General features: G+C 30.4%; 10 protein-coding genes across 10 annotated transcripts; 3 read left to right on the top strand and 7 right to left on the bottom strand.

Annotated features, from left to right (window-relative positions):
• Positions 1–424: 424 nt before the first annotated feature.
• APC1 (anaphase promoting complex subunit 1) lies at positions 425–5,965 on the top strand (the record flags this gene model as incomplete). The annotated part of the gene is made up of 1 exon (XM_046077608.1): positions 425–5,965. The coding sequence occupies one exon, from the start codon at positions 425–427 to the stop codon at positions 5,963–5,965; it is 5,541 nt and encodes a 1,846-aa protein (XP_045935397.1).
• A 205-nt stretch (positions 5,966–6,170) lies between these two features.
• PSD1 (phosphatidylserine decarboxylase 1) lies at positions 6,171–7,685 on the bottom strand (the record flags this gene model as incomplete). Its single annotated transcript, XM_046077607.1, has 1 exon — positions 6,171–7,685. The coding sequence occupies one exon, from the start codon at positions 7,683–7,685 to the stop codon at positions 6,171–6,173; it is 1,515 nt and encodes a 504-aa protein (XP_045935396.1).
• An 811-nt stretch (positions 7,686–8,496) lies between these two features.
• Positions 8,497–9,624, top strand: DCD1 (deoxycytidine monophosphate deaminase; the record flags this gene model as incomplete). The annotated part of the gene is made up of 1 exon (XM_046077606.1): positions 8,497–9,624. One exon carries the CDS (start codon positions 8,497–8,499, stop codon positions 9,622–9,624), a length of 1,128 nt encoding a protein of 375 aa, XP_045935395.1.
• Positions 9,625–9,671: 47 nt separating this feature from the next.
• Positions 9,672–10,502, bottom strand: FMP41 (Fmp41p; the record flags this gene model as incomplete). Its single annotated transcript, XM_046077605.1, has 1 exon — positions 9,672–10,502. The coding sequence occupies one exon, from the start codon at positions 10,500–10,502 to the stop codon at positions 9,672–9,674; it is 831 nt and encodes a 276-aa protein (XP_045935394.1).
• Positions 10,503–10,965: 463 nt separating this feature from the next.
• SKO1 (Sko1p) lies at positions 10,966–12,720 on the bottom strand (the record flags this gene model as incomplete). Its single annotated transcript, XM_046077604.1, has 1 exon — positions 10,966–12,720. The coding sequence occupies one exon, from the start codon at positions 12,718–12,720 to the stop codon at positions 10,966–10,968; it is 1,755 nt and encodes a 584-aa protein (XP_045935393.1).
• A 734-nt stretch (positions 12,721–13,454) lies between these two features.
• SCDLUD_002954 (uncharacterized protein) lies at positions 13,455–14,081 on the bottom strand (the record flags this gene model as incomplete). Its single annotated transcript, XM_046076650.1, has 1 exon — positions 13,455–14,081. One exon carries the CDS (start codon positions 14,079–14,081, stop codon positions 13,455–13,457), a length of 627 nt encoding a protein of 208 aa, XP_045935392.1.
• A 635-nt stretch (positions 14,082–14,716) lies between these two features.
• RPC10 (DNA-directed RNA polymerase core subunit RPC10) lies at positions 14,717–14,929 on the bottom strand (the record flags this gene model as incomplete). The annotated part of the gene is made up of 1 exon (XM_046077603.1): positions 14,717–14,929. One exon carries the CDS (start codon positions 14,927–14,929, stop codon positions 14,717–14,719), a length of 213 nt encoding a protein of 70 aa, XP_045935391.1.
• Positions 14,930–15,363: 434 nt separating this feature from the next.
• Positions 15,364–16,182, bottom strand: BNI5 (Bni5p; the record flags this gene model as incomplete). Its single annotated transcript, XM_046077602.1, has 1 exon — positions 15,364–16,182. The coding sequence occupies one exon, from the start codon at positions 16,180–16,182 to the stop codon at positions 15,364–15,366; it is 819 nt and encodes a 272-aa protein (XP_045935390.1).
• Positions 16,183–16,630: 448 nt separating this feature from the next.
• SCDLUD_002951 (uncharacterized protein) lies at positions 16,631–17,656 on the top strand (the record flags this gene model as incomplete). The annotated part of the gene is made up of 1 exon (XM_046077601.1): positions 16,631–17,656. The coding sequence occupies one exon, from the start codon at positions 16,631–16,633 to the stop codon at positions 17,654–17,656; it is 1,026 nt and encodes a 341-aa protein (XP_045935389.1).
• Positions 17,657–18,022: 366 nt separating this feature from the next.
• On the bottom strand, positions 18,023–19,186 carry SCDLUD_002950 (uncharacterized protein; the record flags this gene model as incomplete). The annotated part of the gene is made up of 1 exon (XM_046076649.1): positions 18,023–19,186. One exon carries the CDS (start codon positions 19,184–19,186, stop codon positions 18,023–18,025), a length of 1,164 nt encoding a protein of 387 aa, XP_045935388.1.
• Positions 19,187–20,139: the final 953 nt, after the last annotated feature.

The following is a 20,139-nucleotide window of genomic DNA, read 5'->3' as shown; positions in this document are numbered from 1 at the left end:
GTTCAAGTAATACAGATTAATATTTGTTTTCTTCCTTTTTCTCTCCTTTCAATTATATTCAATCTTTTTTTTTTTTTTAGTCCGCTCGGACATACTCCATCGGCATCATAATACCTTTTCTCCATTTTCCAATTTGCCGCTCATCTTAAAATCCTTAATTATATACATTTTTGTGTTTTATAAGAAAAAAAAAAAAAACAAAAAAAAAAAAAAAAGCTTTATAATAGTTGCAAGCATTACGATTTGATGTCCAATTTCATATTAAAACCAATATTCCCTTTTTCTTTGGCTTAGTATACAAAGAAGAAGAAAAAAAAAAAAAAAAAAAAAAAAAAAAAAAAAAAAAAAGATTTACGATAAACATTTTTCAATAAGATACACTTTAAATATATACTAGTAAAAGTTCTGATTACCGTATAAACGAATGGAAAACTCTTTTTTTTCATCATCTGCTGAATTATCAGGGGTTTATGGGAAGTTGAAATTTGAAAACGATAAAAAAACTTTACTATGGCTATTACATGATGATAAAATTATTAAACAAAGGTTTGAATTTGATGGCGAACCTATAATATATGCTTCATTTGTTAATTTTGAAAACTTTTCTTCGTGTTTAGTTATTTGTTTAAGCAAACTAGCATATGTGATCTTCATGAAAACGGGTGATACCCATACAAGTTCATTTCCTTTCCCTATTAAAAGTGCATTTATTTATAAATACGGAGTTATTTTAGAAAGAGATATTACAAAGCATGAAAGCGTTGAGGCTGATGACGAAGAGGACATAATCCCATTAAACAAAAGATATTTGGCATTTTTTGATCCGTTTTCTGATTTTGGTTTAATACAATTTAAAAATTTTCCTGAATCAATGGTATCAATTTTAACTGATAAAAATATCAAAGGTCCTAACAAGGCATTACAATTACTCTCATTTCCCAAAAATGATATCCAGTATTTAGTCTCCTTTTACGATAATATACAAAAGGAAATTCATATAGCTACCGTCTCATTGGCTAATTATACAAACTATTACATAAGTTCGGAAACTACTAATGATTCAAAGAATAACTATACTAATAAAAGTGATCAAAAGAGCACGGGGAGCAATAACAACAGCATTCCAACTAGTGCAACTTTAAACATCAATAAGAATGCAAATAATGGCGGTAGTGACAATGGTAGCATTAATAATAGTAGCGGTTTACCATATTATTCCCAGTATAACAACGATTATTTCAAAACCAATAGTAATAACAACAATTTAGATCAACAAAAGAAGAAAAAATATGGATCTTTGTCTTTTGCCTCATTGAAAAAACTCAACACATTAGATGGCCCTTCATTCGAATCGAAATTAAGAGGTCTTTCCGATATTTCTTTAGACAATGGAAGCGACAATAACAGCAACAAATATCTGATTAACAGCTCAAATTCAATTTCGTCTACTGGATTAACTGCGGCTATAAGAACCTTTAACATGAGAAGCGATTCTAAGGAAGATTATCCCATTATACCAAATTTAGAAAATGTTTCAAGGCAATTGTCAAACAATAAAAACAGCAAGATTAATACCGCTCATGACAAATATGATATTAATAATAATCCAGAGGATGATTTTGCTTTTGTGGAAACCACCAGTAATGGTGGTGGGGGTGCTGCTGCTGCTGCTGTCATTGATGGAAATAATCCAAACAACAACAACACCCATATCAAAATAACTTATCAACAAACTTTTAAAATAAATGATATAGAGGTGATATATGACAACTCCTTTCACGGTGATAATTTCCAAATAATACAGCTAAGTTACGACAATAAAGAGTGTCTATGTTTGTGTTGCAACAATGCTAAAGAAAATCATAACAACAAGAACATAAATAACTTTAACATGGATAAAAAGAATAAAAGTTATATGGCATATTTCCAGCTACCTGTTGATGATTTGAAATCTCCTTTTAGAAAGTTTACTTCTAATCGGGTCCAAATATACTTTTACGAACAAACGGTTGCAGGAGCCACATATATTAGTGAGTTACACGACTTTGAGGATATAGTGAAATATCCTGGGTTTTACAAAGTGGAGACACCAACAAAATTGGAAATTTATAATCCCTTTTTGTCTCTTAGATTATTGAGTATCTCTAAGGAGCAATCAAATTTTCATAAGTTTTACTTGTATCCAAGATCTGAAGTATTAAACTTATATTTCAGATCGATTGAGTGTTTAACTAATGATCTAATCTATTTCCAAATTTGTTCCTTATGGAACTCGATTATGTGGAACAACGACAAAAATACCTTCAATGAATGGAAAGCGTTTTCATATTTATTGCTAACGATTGTTTCTACGTCTGATTTTTGTATGCAATATATTCAAAATATAAAAACCAAAAATGGCTCCATTAGTGCTGATTACCAATATTTTGAAGACTCTATAAATATTTACAAACACACTATGGATGGTATAGATTTAAAAAATTTAATGCCGAGTATTATGCTAAGTTTGCATTTAATTAGGGAAGAATTACTATTAAACTTGATACAACAAGAGCACTCCAGCAACTTATCTGTATTGTTGTATTCGCTATCTATTATAATGAATTGGCCCGATACTTGGTCCCTATATTACATAAAGGACATAATTACGGAAAATAGAGACATTCCGTGTATGGATTTAATTAATAAAATAAGGGGCAAAATAATTTATCCTCATCCTTTGACTGAGCCTATTTCAATTATAGAACACTTGTATGAGTTAAATAACCCAAGTGTTGTTGCATCATCCTCCAGCAGACTACAAAAGGGTACAAGACAAAATTTTTTACAGATATCACACATCTTGGAAGAAAGCGAAGATATAGATGTAGAATTGACGCCAAGAACCTATAAATTGATTAAAATATTTGAGGCTCTAAATTGTGGGAAAAATTATAAATTAAATATATTTGAACTTTTCCAAAAATATAATCTTACTAAATTTGAATTAGAAACTTATCCATTGGGTATATATTCCCCACTAATGCAGTTAATTACAAACTATGAAAAGTTGTTAGAAAATGTGGTTTCAAATGTTGACATGGATTTAGTCAGTAGAGTGGATCTAAAAAAAACATATGTTTCTTTTTTTATAAATGCCAATGATAAATCTTCTTCTGGCATTGATGTTGAGGAGTGCTATTCACATCTAGATGCAATTTCTAGGAGAGAAATTGGTAAACAACAAAAGATAATTACATATAACGATATTATAGCAGATATTTTGAACACATCCAACGAATGTGGATCAAGCAAGGATGGGACAGACGGAGAATCGTTATTAGTAAATGCCAACAAAATTTTCAATTTGGATAAAAGATTTAATACAGCCCTCAGGCTATTGGCCTTTTTTCAACCGGCAGAAAGTAGATTTTTGGAGGAAGTTGAATCCAATTATGACTTACGAAGAAAGTTTGTTAATATAACGGGGTTAAGACAAGTGGCTAGCGCAATTGGGTGGGGCCAAATTGTTTATTCTACATGTATCCCCTTACCTACGGAACAATATAAAAGACCAACTATTTCATTTACCGCGTTATCGCCATCTACTGGTAGAGTTTATGCCGGTCAAACAGATCTTTTTCATGAAAATGTGTTCGAATGGGGTGCATTTCATAGTGGTGTATCTGCTGCCTTGAAAATTTCCAAATATTCTAAAGGCTTGGATAGTCATTGGGTTTCGTTTAATAAACCGAAAAATTTAACTGTTCAATATGGTGGTTTCCTCTTTGGACTAGGTTTAAATGGCCTACTAAAAAATTTGGAAGAGTGGCAAATCTATAATTTGTTGGGGCCCAAATATACTTCTGTTAGTATTGGTGTTTTATTGGGCATGTGTGCTAGTTTGAGGGGATCGATGAATGTCACCTTAAACAAACTTTTGTGTGTTCATGTTGATGCGTTTTTGCCTGCGGGCTCTAATGATCTAAATGTTGATTATCAGGTACAAACAGCAGGTTTAGTTGGTGCAGGTATGCTATTTGAAGCTACTTTTAATAAGAAATTAAGCGAGTCCTTGTTTGGCTGTTTATATGGATTTGTCAAAGTCAAGGGTAAACCGACTTGTAATGAAGGTTATCGGATTGCGGCTGGTATAGGCTTGGGATTGGTAAATTTAGGATCGGCTAAGAGGGATTTAATTAGTGGTACAATTGGCAATACCAATGGCGATACGATAAATATAAACATGGTAGATAGTGACATGGTTGATAGATTGGTTTCGACCATCATTTCAAACAATGATGTTGAAACTCCACAAATTTTAGATAACTCCTTTATTGGCAGTATTATATCACTCATGTTGATTTATTTAAAAAGCAATAACTTTATAGTTGCGAGAAAGTTAGCTTTACCCTTTGATAAGATGTTGTCTAGTACATATGTGAGACCTGAGTTTTTCTTTTATAGGGAATGGTGTTTTAACATGATTATGTGGGATTCTATTACTAGTGATCAATTGAAGGAATACATTAAAACGTTTGCTCAAAATGTTAACGTTCATACCATAAGTACCGACGATTTGCCGAAATATTATAAGTTGGCTGGGTTTTTATTATCTTTCAGCATTAAACATGTTTCATCAAATGATAAGCGTTTTTTGAAGATGGTTCTACCAATTGTCGATAGGCTATCGGAGCTATATAATTTAAAATACATTGCAAGGTTAGATTTAAAATTGAGTATTAAAAATATTGGGGTTGTTACAAACATATTGTTACTTTCTTTGTCTTTAGTATTCTGCGGCTCTGGAAATCTTGATGTTTTCAAGAGAATTAAATATATTCATGAATCAATAGGTGGTTATGAAGATATTATGCTAGATTCTCTTTTGTCTTATGATGGTCCAAGCAATACTGAAGAAATTCAATCAATTTTAGATTATATAGATTTGCAAAAGGAGAATATGCAGTACACTGATAGTACTGAAGACATGGAGGACAGTGTTAAAAATTCATTAGATGAAGATCAAGATGTTAATAATTTACGATTTTGTGCGATGCATTATAGCAAATATATGTCTTCAAGTATGGCTATTGGATTTTTATTTTTGGGATGTGGACAATATTCACTAAACATTTCAAATATAAACTCTTTGGCTTATTTGTTAATAGCATTAATGCCATGTTCATCCCAATTCCCCTTTGAACTTCAAGAAACAAAACATTTTTGGTCTTTGGCTGCTGAACCACGTTGTTTAATTGCTAAAAATGCTATAACTAACGAAGTTATTAGTGATGTTTCAATAAAATTAACATTAGATACACCAGAGAAAAACTGTATGATTTTGGAAACACCTTGTTTGTTACCAAGTTTATCTTTAATTGAAGAAATTAGAGTTATTTCATCGGAATACTATCCATTGTTGGTGAACTTAAAATCCCATTTCCATTTGTTGAGATCACAAGAAAGAAATTTGGTTTTATATTTGAAACCCAAAGTTATTGATTTTACTTCTGGATATTATAACCAACAACAAGAATACAAAAATGGTGTACTTTTAGGTTGCGATAGACCGGTTTCGATTTATAAAAAGGAAAATATTGAGAATGATAATGAAGAAGAGGGAGAAAAAGATCCCAACTTGAAAAACATAGCTTTGTATACGAAAAGAAAAACAGCTGAGGTGTACAGCAATTTAAATGCCACTTTTAAAAACTGTAATTGCAGGACATCTATCACTGACAGATTAATGAAACAATTGAATTTAGATAATGAAAGGCCTTTGCAAATGGAATTTTCCAAGGGAGTGAGATCCGAAGAAGCAGTTAGAAAAGCACTGAAGAAAGAGGTAGATAAGAGATATAAAAAATTGGCTTCCAGAACTGATTTGGCCCACGTAGGTGACGACATAAATTTAGATATGATTTCCATTTTTGAAGATTCAAATTATCAGCTAGATTTATGGAAAACAAGACATGATTTATAAGTGTATTTATATATTATAGCTGAATATTGTATAATTATGGAGTTTGTTCTGCTTTTATTTTTTTTATTTTTATTTTTATTTTTATTTTTATTTTTATTTTTATTTTTATTTTTATTTTTATTTTTATTTTTATTTTTATTTTTATTTTCATATTTTTAGCTAATTATATGCTACATAGATAAAATTAAACATATTAATTAAATGATTAAATATCTCCTAAAGATTGGCCCACTTTCACTATATCCCCCACTTTGACATTGTATTTAAAAGAGTTTGGAACTTCAAAACATAGAACAACAGTACTACCCAACATAAAACCACCCATTTCTTCACCCTTTAACATTGGAACACCATTTAATAATTTAGAACTACTTTTGTAGTTGGCTTCGTAACAGGTGTTTAATTGATTGTGTATATGCTGCTTATCATTTGTCACCAAATCCCTATCAAAATTCAATTTAATAGAACCAACATTAGTGGCACCGACTGGAGTCATGCTGAAAAACCCATATTTCCATTGTCCTAATAAAGCCACCCTCTCATTTAAAACAAATAAGTTGGGGAAATTGTGTTGGAAATAGGGAGCCACTGAGAATAATTCACCTGGGAAATGCCTACGTAATTTAATAACCCAATCAACAGGGGAATGGTAGTGATGGTAGTCGCCTGGAGCTAGATATATAACAGCAAACATTAATTTATTCTGCTGCTTATTGCTTATATCTTCTGTAAACTGAGGGGAACCGGGAAAAACGTCGTTAGAAATTAATTCTTTCAACACTTTTAAGTTTTTAGCAGGGCTTGAAGGCTTGCTTAAGTTGTTGTCTTTTGAACTTGATATAGATTTATCGCCCTCTTCTTCAAATTTAAAACTAAATATTTTCTCATCATCTTTGTCATGTGAATCGTACTCCACAACCAATTTGTTCATGAATGGGTGTGAATGCGTGCCCAAAAATTCTTGTAAAGAATAATTTAAGCCTTTCACTTGTTCAATTTCTCCATTGACCGGGTCGATTTCACCTAGCTGCAAGATTTTTCCATCACTGGGACACACAATAGTACTTTCTACAGCAATGGGCCTAGTTTCTGGCTTAATATTTCTATAGAAAAACTCACTCAGGTTGGTGTAATGTGTTAAATCAGGATCTTGCATTTCATTTAAATTAGCGCCAAAGACATAGGAATAAAGTTTGAAACCTATTGGTCTAAACCACTCGGGCAAAGTCAAAGAATTAACCTGACCCCATAATCTTGAAGCAGCATTTAATGGTAAAGTGGAATATAGGAAAAACATCCAATCATTGGCAACGATTCTAATTCTATGACGGTATTGTAATTTTTTATCACCATCATGAAGATCATCCTCATCAATATCTTTATTGTTTTCCGGTAATATAATAGAGGCCACAAATAAGGAAAGCACTATAATGATTATCCACTTAAGTATTGCTTTCTTACTTTTGTTAGTTAACAGCATACCAGGGTTGTTGTTGTTGTTATTAGTAATGGGATCACGGTGAAAATATCTGTAGGTAATAGAAGAATAAACATTCTTACTATTGTAAAATTCAACAAAATTATATTTCTCGAGTAATGGGGATAGTGTTCTTGAACTTGTAGAGAATTTTCTATAATAACTGTGAATCGAAGAATTTTTAAATCTTGCGGACTTGGATTGTATTAGAGTGGAAATTGGAGAATAATATTTATTACTCATTAATGATGTATGAATAGTTGATGTTTTATTCCTGATACATATACTTGATCGAGTAACCTTAATTGGGTTCAAAAAAAAAGTATTATTAACAGATATCATTGCTTCAATTATATAGTAATAACAAAAAAACACAATGAGTAAATGGATATGGCAAATAATAAATATCAGAATCGGAAATAAATTAGCAAAAGTGTATTTTATAGTTTTAAAGTTGGGTGTTTAAATATATATACGATTTTAGGAATTTCCCTATATTATTTGATTTACTTTGAAGGGTACTTGACCATTACATGTGTTAATTTTTGTCTCTCATTCCTTTTAATAAGTAAATAAAAAAAAAAAATGTTTGCTTGTGAAAAAAAAAAATTTTTTCTTTTTCTCACTCGGTGTTAATTTCATCGGATTAGAAGCATTGTTTTTATTTATTAGCGTTGAATCTCAAGCTAACAGAATTCTGGAAACCAAATTTTATACCTGTAGATTTCTTTGAAAGTTATTTGAAATGTGAACTAAATAAGAAAGGGGGAAAAGAAAGAATGTGTTTTTAATGTTTCAATTCCAATAAATAAATTAATCTTTATTGTATCATTTGTTATTTTTCTTTTTTTTTTTCTTTTTTTTTGGTTATATCTACCCTCGCAATTCCAGTGCGCCATGGATGCATCGTTTTTAACCAATTTTATCCAACCAAACAAAAACTATTTCCAAATCTCAAATTGGGTTAAAAAATTTTAAAATTCTTTGAAAGGAAAAAATCATACTGTAAAATATACATACTTTTAACCCATCTTTAATAATAAAAAGATAAATAATGTTAATTTGGTGTTCAGAAACCTTTCTTGGCGGAAGAGAAAACGTTGTTCAAGCCTTATTATCCGCACCTGAATATGATTTTAAAATCCTACAATATGGTTGCATAACACACAGACAAAATTATAAAATCAATTACTCTTTTCCAATTAAGAAATTAAATAACGAAAATGAAAAGAGTAACCATTCCAATGCAATTGATAAAAACGAGGGAGATCTAGTAAATCATAATGGTAGCTTAGCAAAACATAGTTTTTCTTCACCATTTCCAAGCAAAACTTTTTTTGACGTGAATGAATTATTAGATTATGCTACTGCTAGATTTAAGGAAAATTTTATTATTGATGATATTTTTACTTTATCGGATTTGCAACTATTACAAAAAAGACCATTCTTCTTTCATATTCATGTTGACACATCTTTATCCAAGAAAATATGTAATTATGATGAAATATGCAAGGAGGATAACAACATTTCAATTTTTAATTTCGTGAAAAAATCTGACGAGTTTTTGTTCAAATACCAAAAATTGTGGGACCATGCTAATCTGAAATTCTTTATAACCGAAGGTAGCTCGACTGGGCTTGTAGATCTTATTAAGGACAAATTATTTAAATTAGAAGTATTCACCAATGTCAAGAATAAAAATAGTCCCTTTAGACCCTCTTGGGATTCCTATTTTATGAAGTTGGCGAATTTGGCTGCGTCAAGATCTAACTGTATGAAAAGGAGAGTTGGCTGTTGTATTGTGCGTGATTGTAGAGTTATTGCTACTGGGTACAATGGAACACCAAGAAATTTAACCAATTGTCATGATGGTGGTTGTCCAAGATGTAATAATGGCGAGTCTGGGGGCTTACATACTTGTTTATGTTTACATGCAGAAGAAAATGCACTGTTGGAAAGCGGTAGGGACAGAATTGGTGAAAATGCCACACTGTATTGTGATACGTGTCCCTGTTTAACTTGCACTGTCAAAATTGTACAGGCAGGGATTAAGGAAGTTGTATTTTCTCAAAGTTATAGTATGGATCAGGAGAGTTTTAAAGTTTTTAAAAGAGCTGGCGTTTTGGTCAGACAATTTTCGCACTCGGAAAACGATGTGAACAGAAAAACTATTTATATATAGGTGTAAACGTATATATATATATATATATATATACAGTACATATAACCTTAAGTTTCTTTGTAAACATATGGACCCGGTTTTTGAACACAATCATATTCCATGGATGTTAGCAGTTTACCATCCTGATACAATTCTGCGTTAATTGTATCATTCGGGTTAAGTTCACCAACACCGGCTGGCGTACCAGTCAAAACAATATCACCCGGTTCCAAACTAATCATAATGGAAATATGTTGTAAAATTTTACTCATACTGTTTAACATTAATCCTGTATTTCCATTTTGTCTTAATTGACCATTAACAGAACATTTCAAGTCAAAAGATTTTTGAAAATCAACAGTATTTGATAATTTATCCTTTGAAATAAATTCACTAATTGGTAAAAAAGTATCAAACCCTTTACCAATTGACCAAGGCAACCCTTTAGCTTTGGCTTCATTTTGAACGTTGCGTGCTGTTAAATCTAAGGCCAAAGAAACACCACTAATAACATCATGGATTGGAATATTAACATTTTCAGGAATATTGCTCAAATAGTCATCAACAACCAATGCTAATTCCACTTCATGATGAACAGTGACACCTTGAGGAATATAAATTGGGCTCGGGTTGGCACCTGTTTTGCTATCCAACCCATGGAAACTGTAGAAGGTGGATAGTTTATTATCTTCAGTAATTGGATACCTTGGAAAATTTAGAGTATTACTTGGAATTGATGGGGTACTGGCTGGTGGCGTAATGATACTGCTTGTAGGTTTTAAAAAGAAAAAAGGTTGTTTTGGAGTTGCGTTGTTTAACTCTTTGATATGAGCGGCATAATTACGGCCAATACATATAACTTTGCGAGCTTTTAATAAATAATCAAAGGATGGGGGCATGTTTATTTAGATTTTTGGGATGAGTTCTTGTTTCTATTTCAGCTACAAGAACGAAAGTAAAAGGTACTGATAAGTGATTTTCACTTTTACTTGTTTATATAAAATGACAAGTTTCTTAGATCCGACCGTTTTTTGTAGTCGCAAGTCAAACACACACCAATTTTGTCAACAAGCTCAAATTTTCCGATCAAGATACCCGGCCATGGTTGGGAATTTTTTTTTTTTTTTTTTTTTTTTTTCACTTTTTCGTTTTTTCACTTTTTCGTTTTTTAAAGTTAAAGACGAAAAAGTGAAAAAAAATAAAATAAATAAATAAATATGTAATGTATAAAATTAATACTGAATCATATGCAGAGATAGCTAAATATAACCAATCGTTATACTCATAATTACTTACCCACACTTTATAATGGTGATACTAGATAGATTATATAACCATTTCTTCAATTCATTTATTTTGTTCTTATATTTTTTTATCTCTTTGCTCTTCTTCGTCATAATAATCTTCATCTTCCTTTTCTAAAACTGTGGGGTCAACACCTGCTCTTTGATAATACCCAGTCTTCATAAATGCAGCTTCAATTTCTTGTATTATCCCTAAACTGTACTGAGTATCTTTACTTATAACAGCATTCTTTAACAAATCTATTAAAGAAGCAGTAGACGCCGTGTTTTCTGAAGCGGCATTACAACCAGCAGAATGTGGTACAGTTATCAAATGCTTCATAAAATTCTCGGTTATATCATTATACTCATTTTTATAAAAGTCTAAATGTCTTTCTATTTTTTTAATATATTCTTTTTTCCTTCTTCTGAATTTAGAGGCAGCTAACCTGTTCCTTTCCAAAAACTCTCTTCTTTTTTTTTCCTTTTCATCTGGCACTTCTATATTATCCTTTGATTCTTTCTTTACCTTTGATTCAACAGTAACATTTTTATTGATATTTAAATCATAATTTTCCGATTTCTTTGATTTCTTATTTTTATTAACAGTGCCATTAACTTTTTGTTGCGTAATCGAACTGGTGCTACTAGCACGGCTTCTCTTTCTCTTATTTTTGGGCACTTCTAGTTTCATTTCTGCTACCTTATTACTTGATGCATTAACTGTACTAATTGCTGCCGCCGTGGCCTTTGTTGCCACATTTTTTATAGTATTATTTAATTGAGGGGTTAGTCCTGTATGCGATGAAGTAGCTATAGGTAGACCTAATATACTTTCAATACCAGTACGATTATCGGTATTTGTATTGTTTTTATTGGGATTGGCCGTATTCATGATACCAGACATAATTGGTATATTGCCAGTAGCATTAATACCGTTGTTAGTACTCGAGTTATTTTCAAATAAAATTTGTTGTTTTGTTAAGACTTCCTGCGTAGTTGGAAAAACTTTGGTTAGTGATGAAGTCATTGTGTTATTATGAGCATTGTTATTGGTAGTAGCAGTGTTTGATGCACCATATAAAATAGCCGGTGTCAATCCTGTTCTAATGCTACTCTCTATGTTTGGGGTTAATATATTTTTACCTTGTGTCAGGCTAAAGAAAAAGGTAGAGGGTGTTAAAGTGGACGATGATGGGTTCAATATTCCCGACGCTACCGCTGATCCCATACCTGGACTGTTATTTGATATAGGCAATGGCAGTTTTCTACTCCCACCAGGCGTTAATAAAGATGGAGAATTTATAATCGGTCTACTATTATTGTTGTTTGTTGTATTATTAGTTATTACTGATGCTCCGTGCAACAGAATATCAGATACATCATTCTGATTACTTACGTTAGTATTATTAGTGGAATCTATCACTGGTGCTAAAATGTTAGTATTAGAACTAGCATTTGTTGTCGAGACACTAATGGGGTTAGGCGAGTTTGAAACCAATGGTGCACTTGAAGCAGGTCCTAAATCCTGGTTTTCGATGTTATTAACTGTGCTACCAGTGTTAATCAGGGAATTTGTAGCCTCTAAAGCCGATGAAGTATTCGCTGATGACGAAGTAATGGCAACTTTATTGTTATAATTGTTTTTTTTCTCGTTATAATTTGAGGTGGAATCAGCAACAGTTATACCGGCATTTTTACTATTGCTGGGATTATTAGTGGTAACAGTAGTAGTAACATCATCGGCGGATGGTTTATTGACTATGGATATGACACTAGGTTTAGAAGCAAAACTTTGTTCAAACGGATTGGGTTCTAAATCAAACGTAGACATTGTTATTCAACTTTCTCAAATGTTTTTTTTCAAGTTTTTTTTTTTTAAGTTTTTTTTTTTAAGTTTTTTTTTTTTTTTAATTTTTTTTTTTTTTTTTTTTTTTTCCTCTTCTTCTTTATTTTCTTCTTTTTTTATATTTTTGATGTGTTTTCCCTTTCTTGACCAATAAATGAATTGGATTGAATAACTCTTCTTCCCCTATTTCTTTGTAGTGATATAGCTTATGTTACACAGCTAATAGTGAGAACGTGTATATAGGTTCCAATTATTGATATAGTTAATCACCAATTATTCTTTAGTTAATAATAAAAATAGATTTATAGAGATAATGATTATGAAGAGATTTAAATAATTCAAAGTTGGGAGAGGAATGATAGATTAAAAAAGATAAACAAGCATAAAAGAGAAAAAATAATAATAATAATAATAATATGTACGTATTCTTTTTTTTTTTTTTTTTTTTTTATTTTATTACTTTCTATATCCGAATGTTATCTCCGAACAGATGTGGAGAGGTTTTTATTTTTTTTTTATTTTTTTTATTTTTTTTATTTTTTTTATTTTTTTTATTTTTTTTATCTTTTTTTTCTTTTTTTCTTCTCGCATGTCCAAAGTCCGAGGAAAGAAAATATTGCCACTTCGCACATGCAAACCGACGGGGCAACATATCCAAAAAAAAAAAAAAAAAAAATAATAATAATACACAAGCAAACTATCTCTATATATCCCCTAATTCATTTCGATATAAGATCCATTAGCTCTCTATCTCTAGGGTCTGATTGATCATAAGATATTGAAATTTCTCCTTCAAACCTCTTGGGTAATTTCGTATCGTTATATTCAAAATCTAAATCTGTATTTCCACTTTTGGCTGCATCGTCTCTATCTTCATCATCACTTACTATTTCCAATAATACCGTGTTGTTATTTTCATCTTTGGTTATAAAATTGTAAAATACTTCACTAGCTTTATTTTTTTTAACCTCTATATCTTTTAAATGTTTTTGTATGTACCGCTTGTCAACTTTTAAAGTTTTCATTGTTGTAGTCCGTAATAATAGATCATGATCATAACCTTCCTTGGTTTTATTTTTGTTCAATTTGAGTTCAGTTTTACGTCTATACTTAGCTCTATTATCTTTATTCATCTCTTCGGCACCATTATATATCAATCCTGTTAATTTTTCAAACGAAGAAACAAATAGATCCTGATTGACTAGATTACCGTCCAAATCGTACAAAACAATTTTATATTCATTTGTACAGCGTGCTTTTTTGTAAACCAAGGGAATACTCTTAAATTGGTAATTAACGGACTGAATATTATTTAATATAGTATTGTGTGTAGTATTAGAACTCATTTTTTGTGGATATATATATATATATATATATTTCGGTGTCGATGGTTTCAAATGACGATTAAGATCAGCTAAGGCTAAAGATATTAAATCGAATAAAAAGAGGGGGGGAGAAAGAAGTAAGTATAATATAAATTAAGTTTGAGTAATACTGAATAGCCAACAAAAAATAAAAAATAAAAATGGCTTTATCTTTTATCACGCACTTTTTAATTTTTTTTTTTTTTTTTTTTCTTCTTCGGATAATCAAAATACGCATTCTAAATCAAGATTATCTTTTAAAAAATGCACTGTATACAAAATCAAGATTAACATTAATAATATCACCAAGAAGGACACTTGATTTTTTAACACTTAAATGCACCTTCTTAGTAATTTTAGCTTTTTGATTCAAAATGTTCTTAAATAATAAGTATACAGGCATTATACAATACAACAACAATAAGTGAAATGTCTTCCTTTTAGTGATGCTTATTCTTCCATATATTGCATTTTTCTTTCTTTAAATATTTTATAAGAGGTATGATACAACCTCCACCATTAATGATTTGAGTATATTTGGGAAAAAAAAAAAAAAAAAAAAAAAAGAAAAAGGTATAGTCATAACACAATATTTTTTTATATCTCCCTGTTTTCCATTAACGAGCCTCAAATTGCACCATTCTCTTTGTTCTAGCCTTTAATAGAATTCTATGACCGCAATCTTTACAACGAACTGGATCTGTTTTGCTTAATGATAACTTACTGGAACATTCAGCACAAATATATTTTAAAGTGGCTTGTCTAGTTTGAGCACTACCAGTAGCAGCAGCATCTAAGTTTGTTGGAATCTGGAAACCTTCTCTGGACATGTTTGCGTTTATACTGTATGATTGTTTACTGGGGATGAGGGAGATATGCCAATAAACTTTTATTATAAAAATGAAAGCAATGTTGTGTGTGTTACTGGATTAAAAAAAAAAAAAAAAGAAAAATGATTTTAATAAAATTTTTATATACAATTTTCACGACTTTAAAAAAGAAAAGAAAAAAAAAAAAAAAAAAAAAAAATAAAAAAAAGTCTTTTAGTATAAAGTGATATTAATTAACTCTGTAATAAAATAAACAACAACAAAAACTATGCACTGTGACAATGTAAAAGATAAAAAAAAGATTACCAATAATCATATCTCTAGGTAAGAAAACAACGACAATCACAGCTATATAAATATTACAAATAATTTAAGTTCCTTGAAAGCTGCTACGATACGATGTAACTACATTCACCTCAATTTTGTTTATGCTACTATGACTTGCCCACAAAAAATCCATTGTTATCACTGATAACACGATTTCTTAGTCCTCTAGTTAATTGAAGGCCAACTTCATATCTTTGTTTAATCTTTTTATCTAAGTATCCTTCTAATTTCTCGATACCTTCGTTTAATTTACTTGCATCTTCTACAGTTAAATTCCTCTCTTTTACTACTTTTTTTAAATATCTAATTTCTTTTTCAACTTTATGTACCTTAACGTTTAATTGGTCGTATAACTCTTGCAAGTCATTACTTGACTTTCTTTTATTTTTTTCAAATGATCGCTGTTCTTCTTCATGAATAGAGGAGGCATTAGTTTCAATTGAAGAGTTGGAATTAACGCTAGAAGTTCGAGTAGAAGAAGAATTTCTGCTTGTACTGTTCACAGATATAACACGGAAAGGTGATTTTTTCTTTATGAATGGTACTTTACTTGCATCGATTTTTTTGACATTTTTATAATCACCAATTCTTTGCGATGTAGTGGTGCTCGTTGCATTTTTATTAGTGTCTTCACTGCTATATTCCTTATTATAATCTTCCAAAAATTGTCTCAATTCATTTTCATGATTGCTGGCGGCAGAAACAACATTCGATTCAGCAGGTTTTAACTTTAGATACTTTATTTCTTCCCTCTTTTCTTCTTCTTTTAGTTCTTTATCTAGGTTTTCTATGTCGGTATTTAATTGTTGGTTAATATTTAGATTTTCTTGTAGCATCTCATTCATTTGATTGATATCTTTTTCAATTTGAGACATTCTATCTGTAAACCCATTGTTATTATCTGTACCGTTATTTATATCAGTCATAGTAATGCTTATATGTATTTTTGCCTAGATATATAACCTGAATGAATATGGTTGATTGAAATCTGTCAAAATAAATAGAAAAATAACAACAGAAGAAAAAAGAAAAAAAAAATGTATACATATAAAAATATAAACAACAACAGCAAAAAGAAACGAAAAATGTTAGTACATTTTTTAAATTATTATTTTTTTTTGGTGTAAGATAAAATACGCGAATATTTGTGCATGTTTCTCTGAGTCTAATAATATTTACATATTCTATAAAAGAACTTCGTGGACTTTTTACACATTAGCAATAACTTTATCTTTTTTTTTCTTTCTCTTTTAACATCAATATTAAATCTTATCAAGAAAATATCATTTTCCCTTTTTTTTTTTTATAAAGAGCAAATACAAATCCAAAAGCACCTTACCTTTTATCATAATTAGAATAATATTATATCAATAAATGGGTAGACCTAGAAGATACAGTGATGCTACGTTAGTAAACGAAAACGATTCGATTGTACAACAACAACCTCTTGCTGATAATGATAGACCCGAACTATATAGAACTTTATCAGAAACACCAACAATAGTACCTAACGTACCATCATCTTCTCAGCCAATAAAAATCAGAGCGCTTCCATTTGTAACATTATTAATGAAACAAGGACTTTTCTGTTTTACAAGTGAAGCATCATTACAAAAATATAAAAATAACAAAAGGAATTTAGAATTATTTGAAATTGACCCTTTAACTAAAGAATTGGTAGGATGTCCCATTTTCCAATGTGTTTCGATAAGTATTTTGAAGGGTATATGGTCTAAGTCTCCTTATATTATGAAAATATATAAATATATTACATCTGAGGAAAAACTACATGAAACAAGCGAAACTAAGCATGAACTAGTTGGATTTAATGCTGAATTAAACCTTTATCTTTTTAGGATTGAGTACTGTTCGGTTTCGCAGGATTCCAGTACTAATAAAAGCGGTCATTCGATCTCACGTACGTTGCATTTCCATAGACCAGATCCTAACACTGGCCATTTATATACGGCAACTTTGATAAACAAACTACTTCATAGATACACTGATGTAAAAATCTCTTATAAACCAAATTTATATTTAAGATGGTACGGTACTTCTGGTTTTGCAAGTGTTTTCGGATCATTAAATTTTAAGTTGGCTATAGTGAATCAAGAAGGGAATGCCAGAGTAGGAACATGGGCGTCCTTTAGTGATACCAATGCCACTATATTAAGACCTAAAAGAATAATGAAAGAAGGTATACTATTAGTAGGAGAACCAGAGCAGGATACTAATATCCGTAACAGCGATGCTGGGACATCGGAATTGTCTAAAAATACGGAGGTTGTTTGTTGTATGTGCTTAGTAATATTTGAATTTGAATCAAGGAAGGAAACCAGGAGACATGGCAGAGATAATGCTATGTTTATGTCAATGGGTTCGGGCCCTTTATTGTTCTAATTTAAGTTTGTCTTTGGGCTTATAAGTATCTTTTTAACGAGTTTTTTTTTTTTTTTTTTTTTTTTTGAAAATCTTGTATATTATTGATAAAAACATACACACTTATTGTTTAAAACAAACTTATATAAACCTGGGTATTGTGCTATGGAAGCAATTAAAAAAAAAAAAAAAAAATACATATTAAAAGAGAAGACAAAAAAAAAATAAAAATAAAAGTGGAAAAAAGGCAGAATTTTTTTGGGAAGGAGAGCGTGGTAAAAGGAATGGAGGGGGAAAAAGTCTATCGAAATACTGAACCACAAGCTAAATTACAAATTTCACAAAATATAAAATGAATTGAATCACATAAAAATAAAAAACAAGAATTTATGAATTCAAAGTAACAGTAACATAACTTGTGGTTGTACTTGTTATAGTAGAAGAAGTATCGATAGTTGGAACACCAGCACCGGTATATTCTTCATAATAAGTCGTATAAGCATCTCCAGCACTATTATAATAAACAGCTTCGTAAAAATAAACCTCGCATTCACCGTTAGATTGTGTTGTTGTGATTAGAAATGGAGTATCCACAGTTAAAAATCCAACAGTATTGTCATCATCAGATATTAAACTTGCAGAGGCTGTAATTTGACTAGAACTGAAAGTGCTATCAGGATTTACAATGCTGGTCGATGAGACTATATTAGAATTCTTGTTAGAAGATGACGGTGTCAAGGTTTTGGTGGGAATAGAAACATATGAAGAACCATTGCTACTGCTATTAATAGTAACGACTGTATATGAAGATGCTTCAGAATTGGTGCTGGAACTTGATGGGGAAACATTAGAACTAGAAGATAACATAGAAGAACTAGAACTTTGATCAATAGAGCTGGAGGATAAAGGTACATAGTTGGAGGATATTATAGTAGAGCTGGATGAAGGAGCAGAGTCAGATGAAGAAGTAGAGCTGGAAGCTAGCGTGGTAGAGCTGGAAGCTAGAGTAGTAGAGCTGGAAGCTAGAGTAGTAGAGCTGGAAGCTAGAGTAGTAGAGCTGGAAGCTAGAGTAGTAGAGCTGGAAGCTAGCGTGGTAGAACTAGTTGACACAGGTGTCGAACTGGAGAAAGAATTTGAACTAAAGGATGCGGAAATAGAATCTGAATAACTAGAAGCTGTTATAGAACTTGATAAAAGAGTTGTAGAAATGGAAGAACTTGAAATGGAACTAGTTGTGGTTGCACTTGAGGTGCTACTTGTCAAAACGCTGGATATTGTAGTTGGAGACGTAGTTTCAAAAATTACCGTTTGGACAGTTTTTTTATTAGCCGTTGTGTATGTGCTGTAAATGGTGGTAACATAGGTGTAATAGGAAGTGTAATAATGTGTTTCTGGTGGAATGTAGCTTGTTACAACCTCTTGTTGATAAACTACTCCATTCGATGTGAAGTACTTTTCGTTATCTCTTTTATGTAATTTCTGTGACGCAGCAGAAACATTGTTGCTGAATAAAATAAAACTGAATAGATAATAAATAATAATTTGAATCATTTTTTTTTTTTTTTTTAGATAAATAAAGTAATAGTGGCTCTGAATGAAAGTAAAGTTAAAAAATCAATTGAAAATAAATCAAAAATAAATGAAAGGAAAAGTTTGAATTGTGATAGATTAAATTAAAGAAAGTATGTTGGTTGATATTTATTTGAATATATATATATATGTGTGTGTTTATATATATATTGTATTAAAGTTGAATTAATGAGTGAATGACTAGGTTAAAGCTGGAGCTTGTTAAATTTTTTTTGTATTAATATTCCTTATAATTACAGTTACTTGAAATATGTCTCGAAGTTTTTCTTATTAGTTCTGGTGGTCTTTTTGTATTTTAAACTTTAGATTATCGATTTTGAAATAACATTATCCTAGACAAAAAAAAAAAACAAGATTTAGAAAGTCCAGCAATTGTAATAAAAGAAATATTAAAAAGACAAAAGTAAAAAGTGAAAATGAAAATTAAAGGAAAACCCAGCGAAACACTTCCTTTATATACTTTTCCAGCCAATTTTTATTTTTATCATTTATTTAATTTGTTAGATAATTATACAAGTAAGTTGTTTTCAACAATATAATCTTAACACTACCAATGGTTTGTTTACACTTTGGATTTACATTTTATTTACAACTATATACAAGCCAGCACTCCTTTTTTTTTTTTTTTTTTTTTTTTGTAAATAGTTGTTTATAGTAAAAACCCACAATATTTTACTTTACTTATTTTTCTGACCTATATTGATAAGTATATTAGCTAAAACTAAGGTCTTTCCATTTTGTTTATGAGGTTGTAAACATGTAATAATTTTATTGAGTTAATTATTTTAAAGGATATTATTGTTTACATTTTTTTTTTTTTTTCCTTTTTTCACCTCATTACGTATATTGATATTTGTTTATATTTTACCTAGTGTTACTTTTATTTATTTGGATATATTATTGTATAAAAATAG

Source organism: Saccharomycodes ludwigii, chromosome III (genome assembly GCF_020623625.1).
Source record: "Saccharomycodes ludwigii strain NBRC 1722 chromosome III, whole genome shotgun sequence".
In the NCBI taxonomy this organism is placed as follows: domain Eukaryota; kingdom Fungi; phylum Ascomycota; class Saccharomycetes; order Saccharomycodales; family Saccharomycodaceae; genus Saccharomycodes; species Saccharomycodes ludwigii.
The sequence above is the reverse complement of the archived record's forward strand: the minus strand, read 5'-3'. Positions and strand labels throughout refer to the sequence as shown.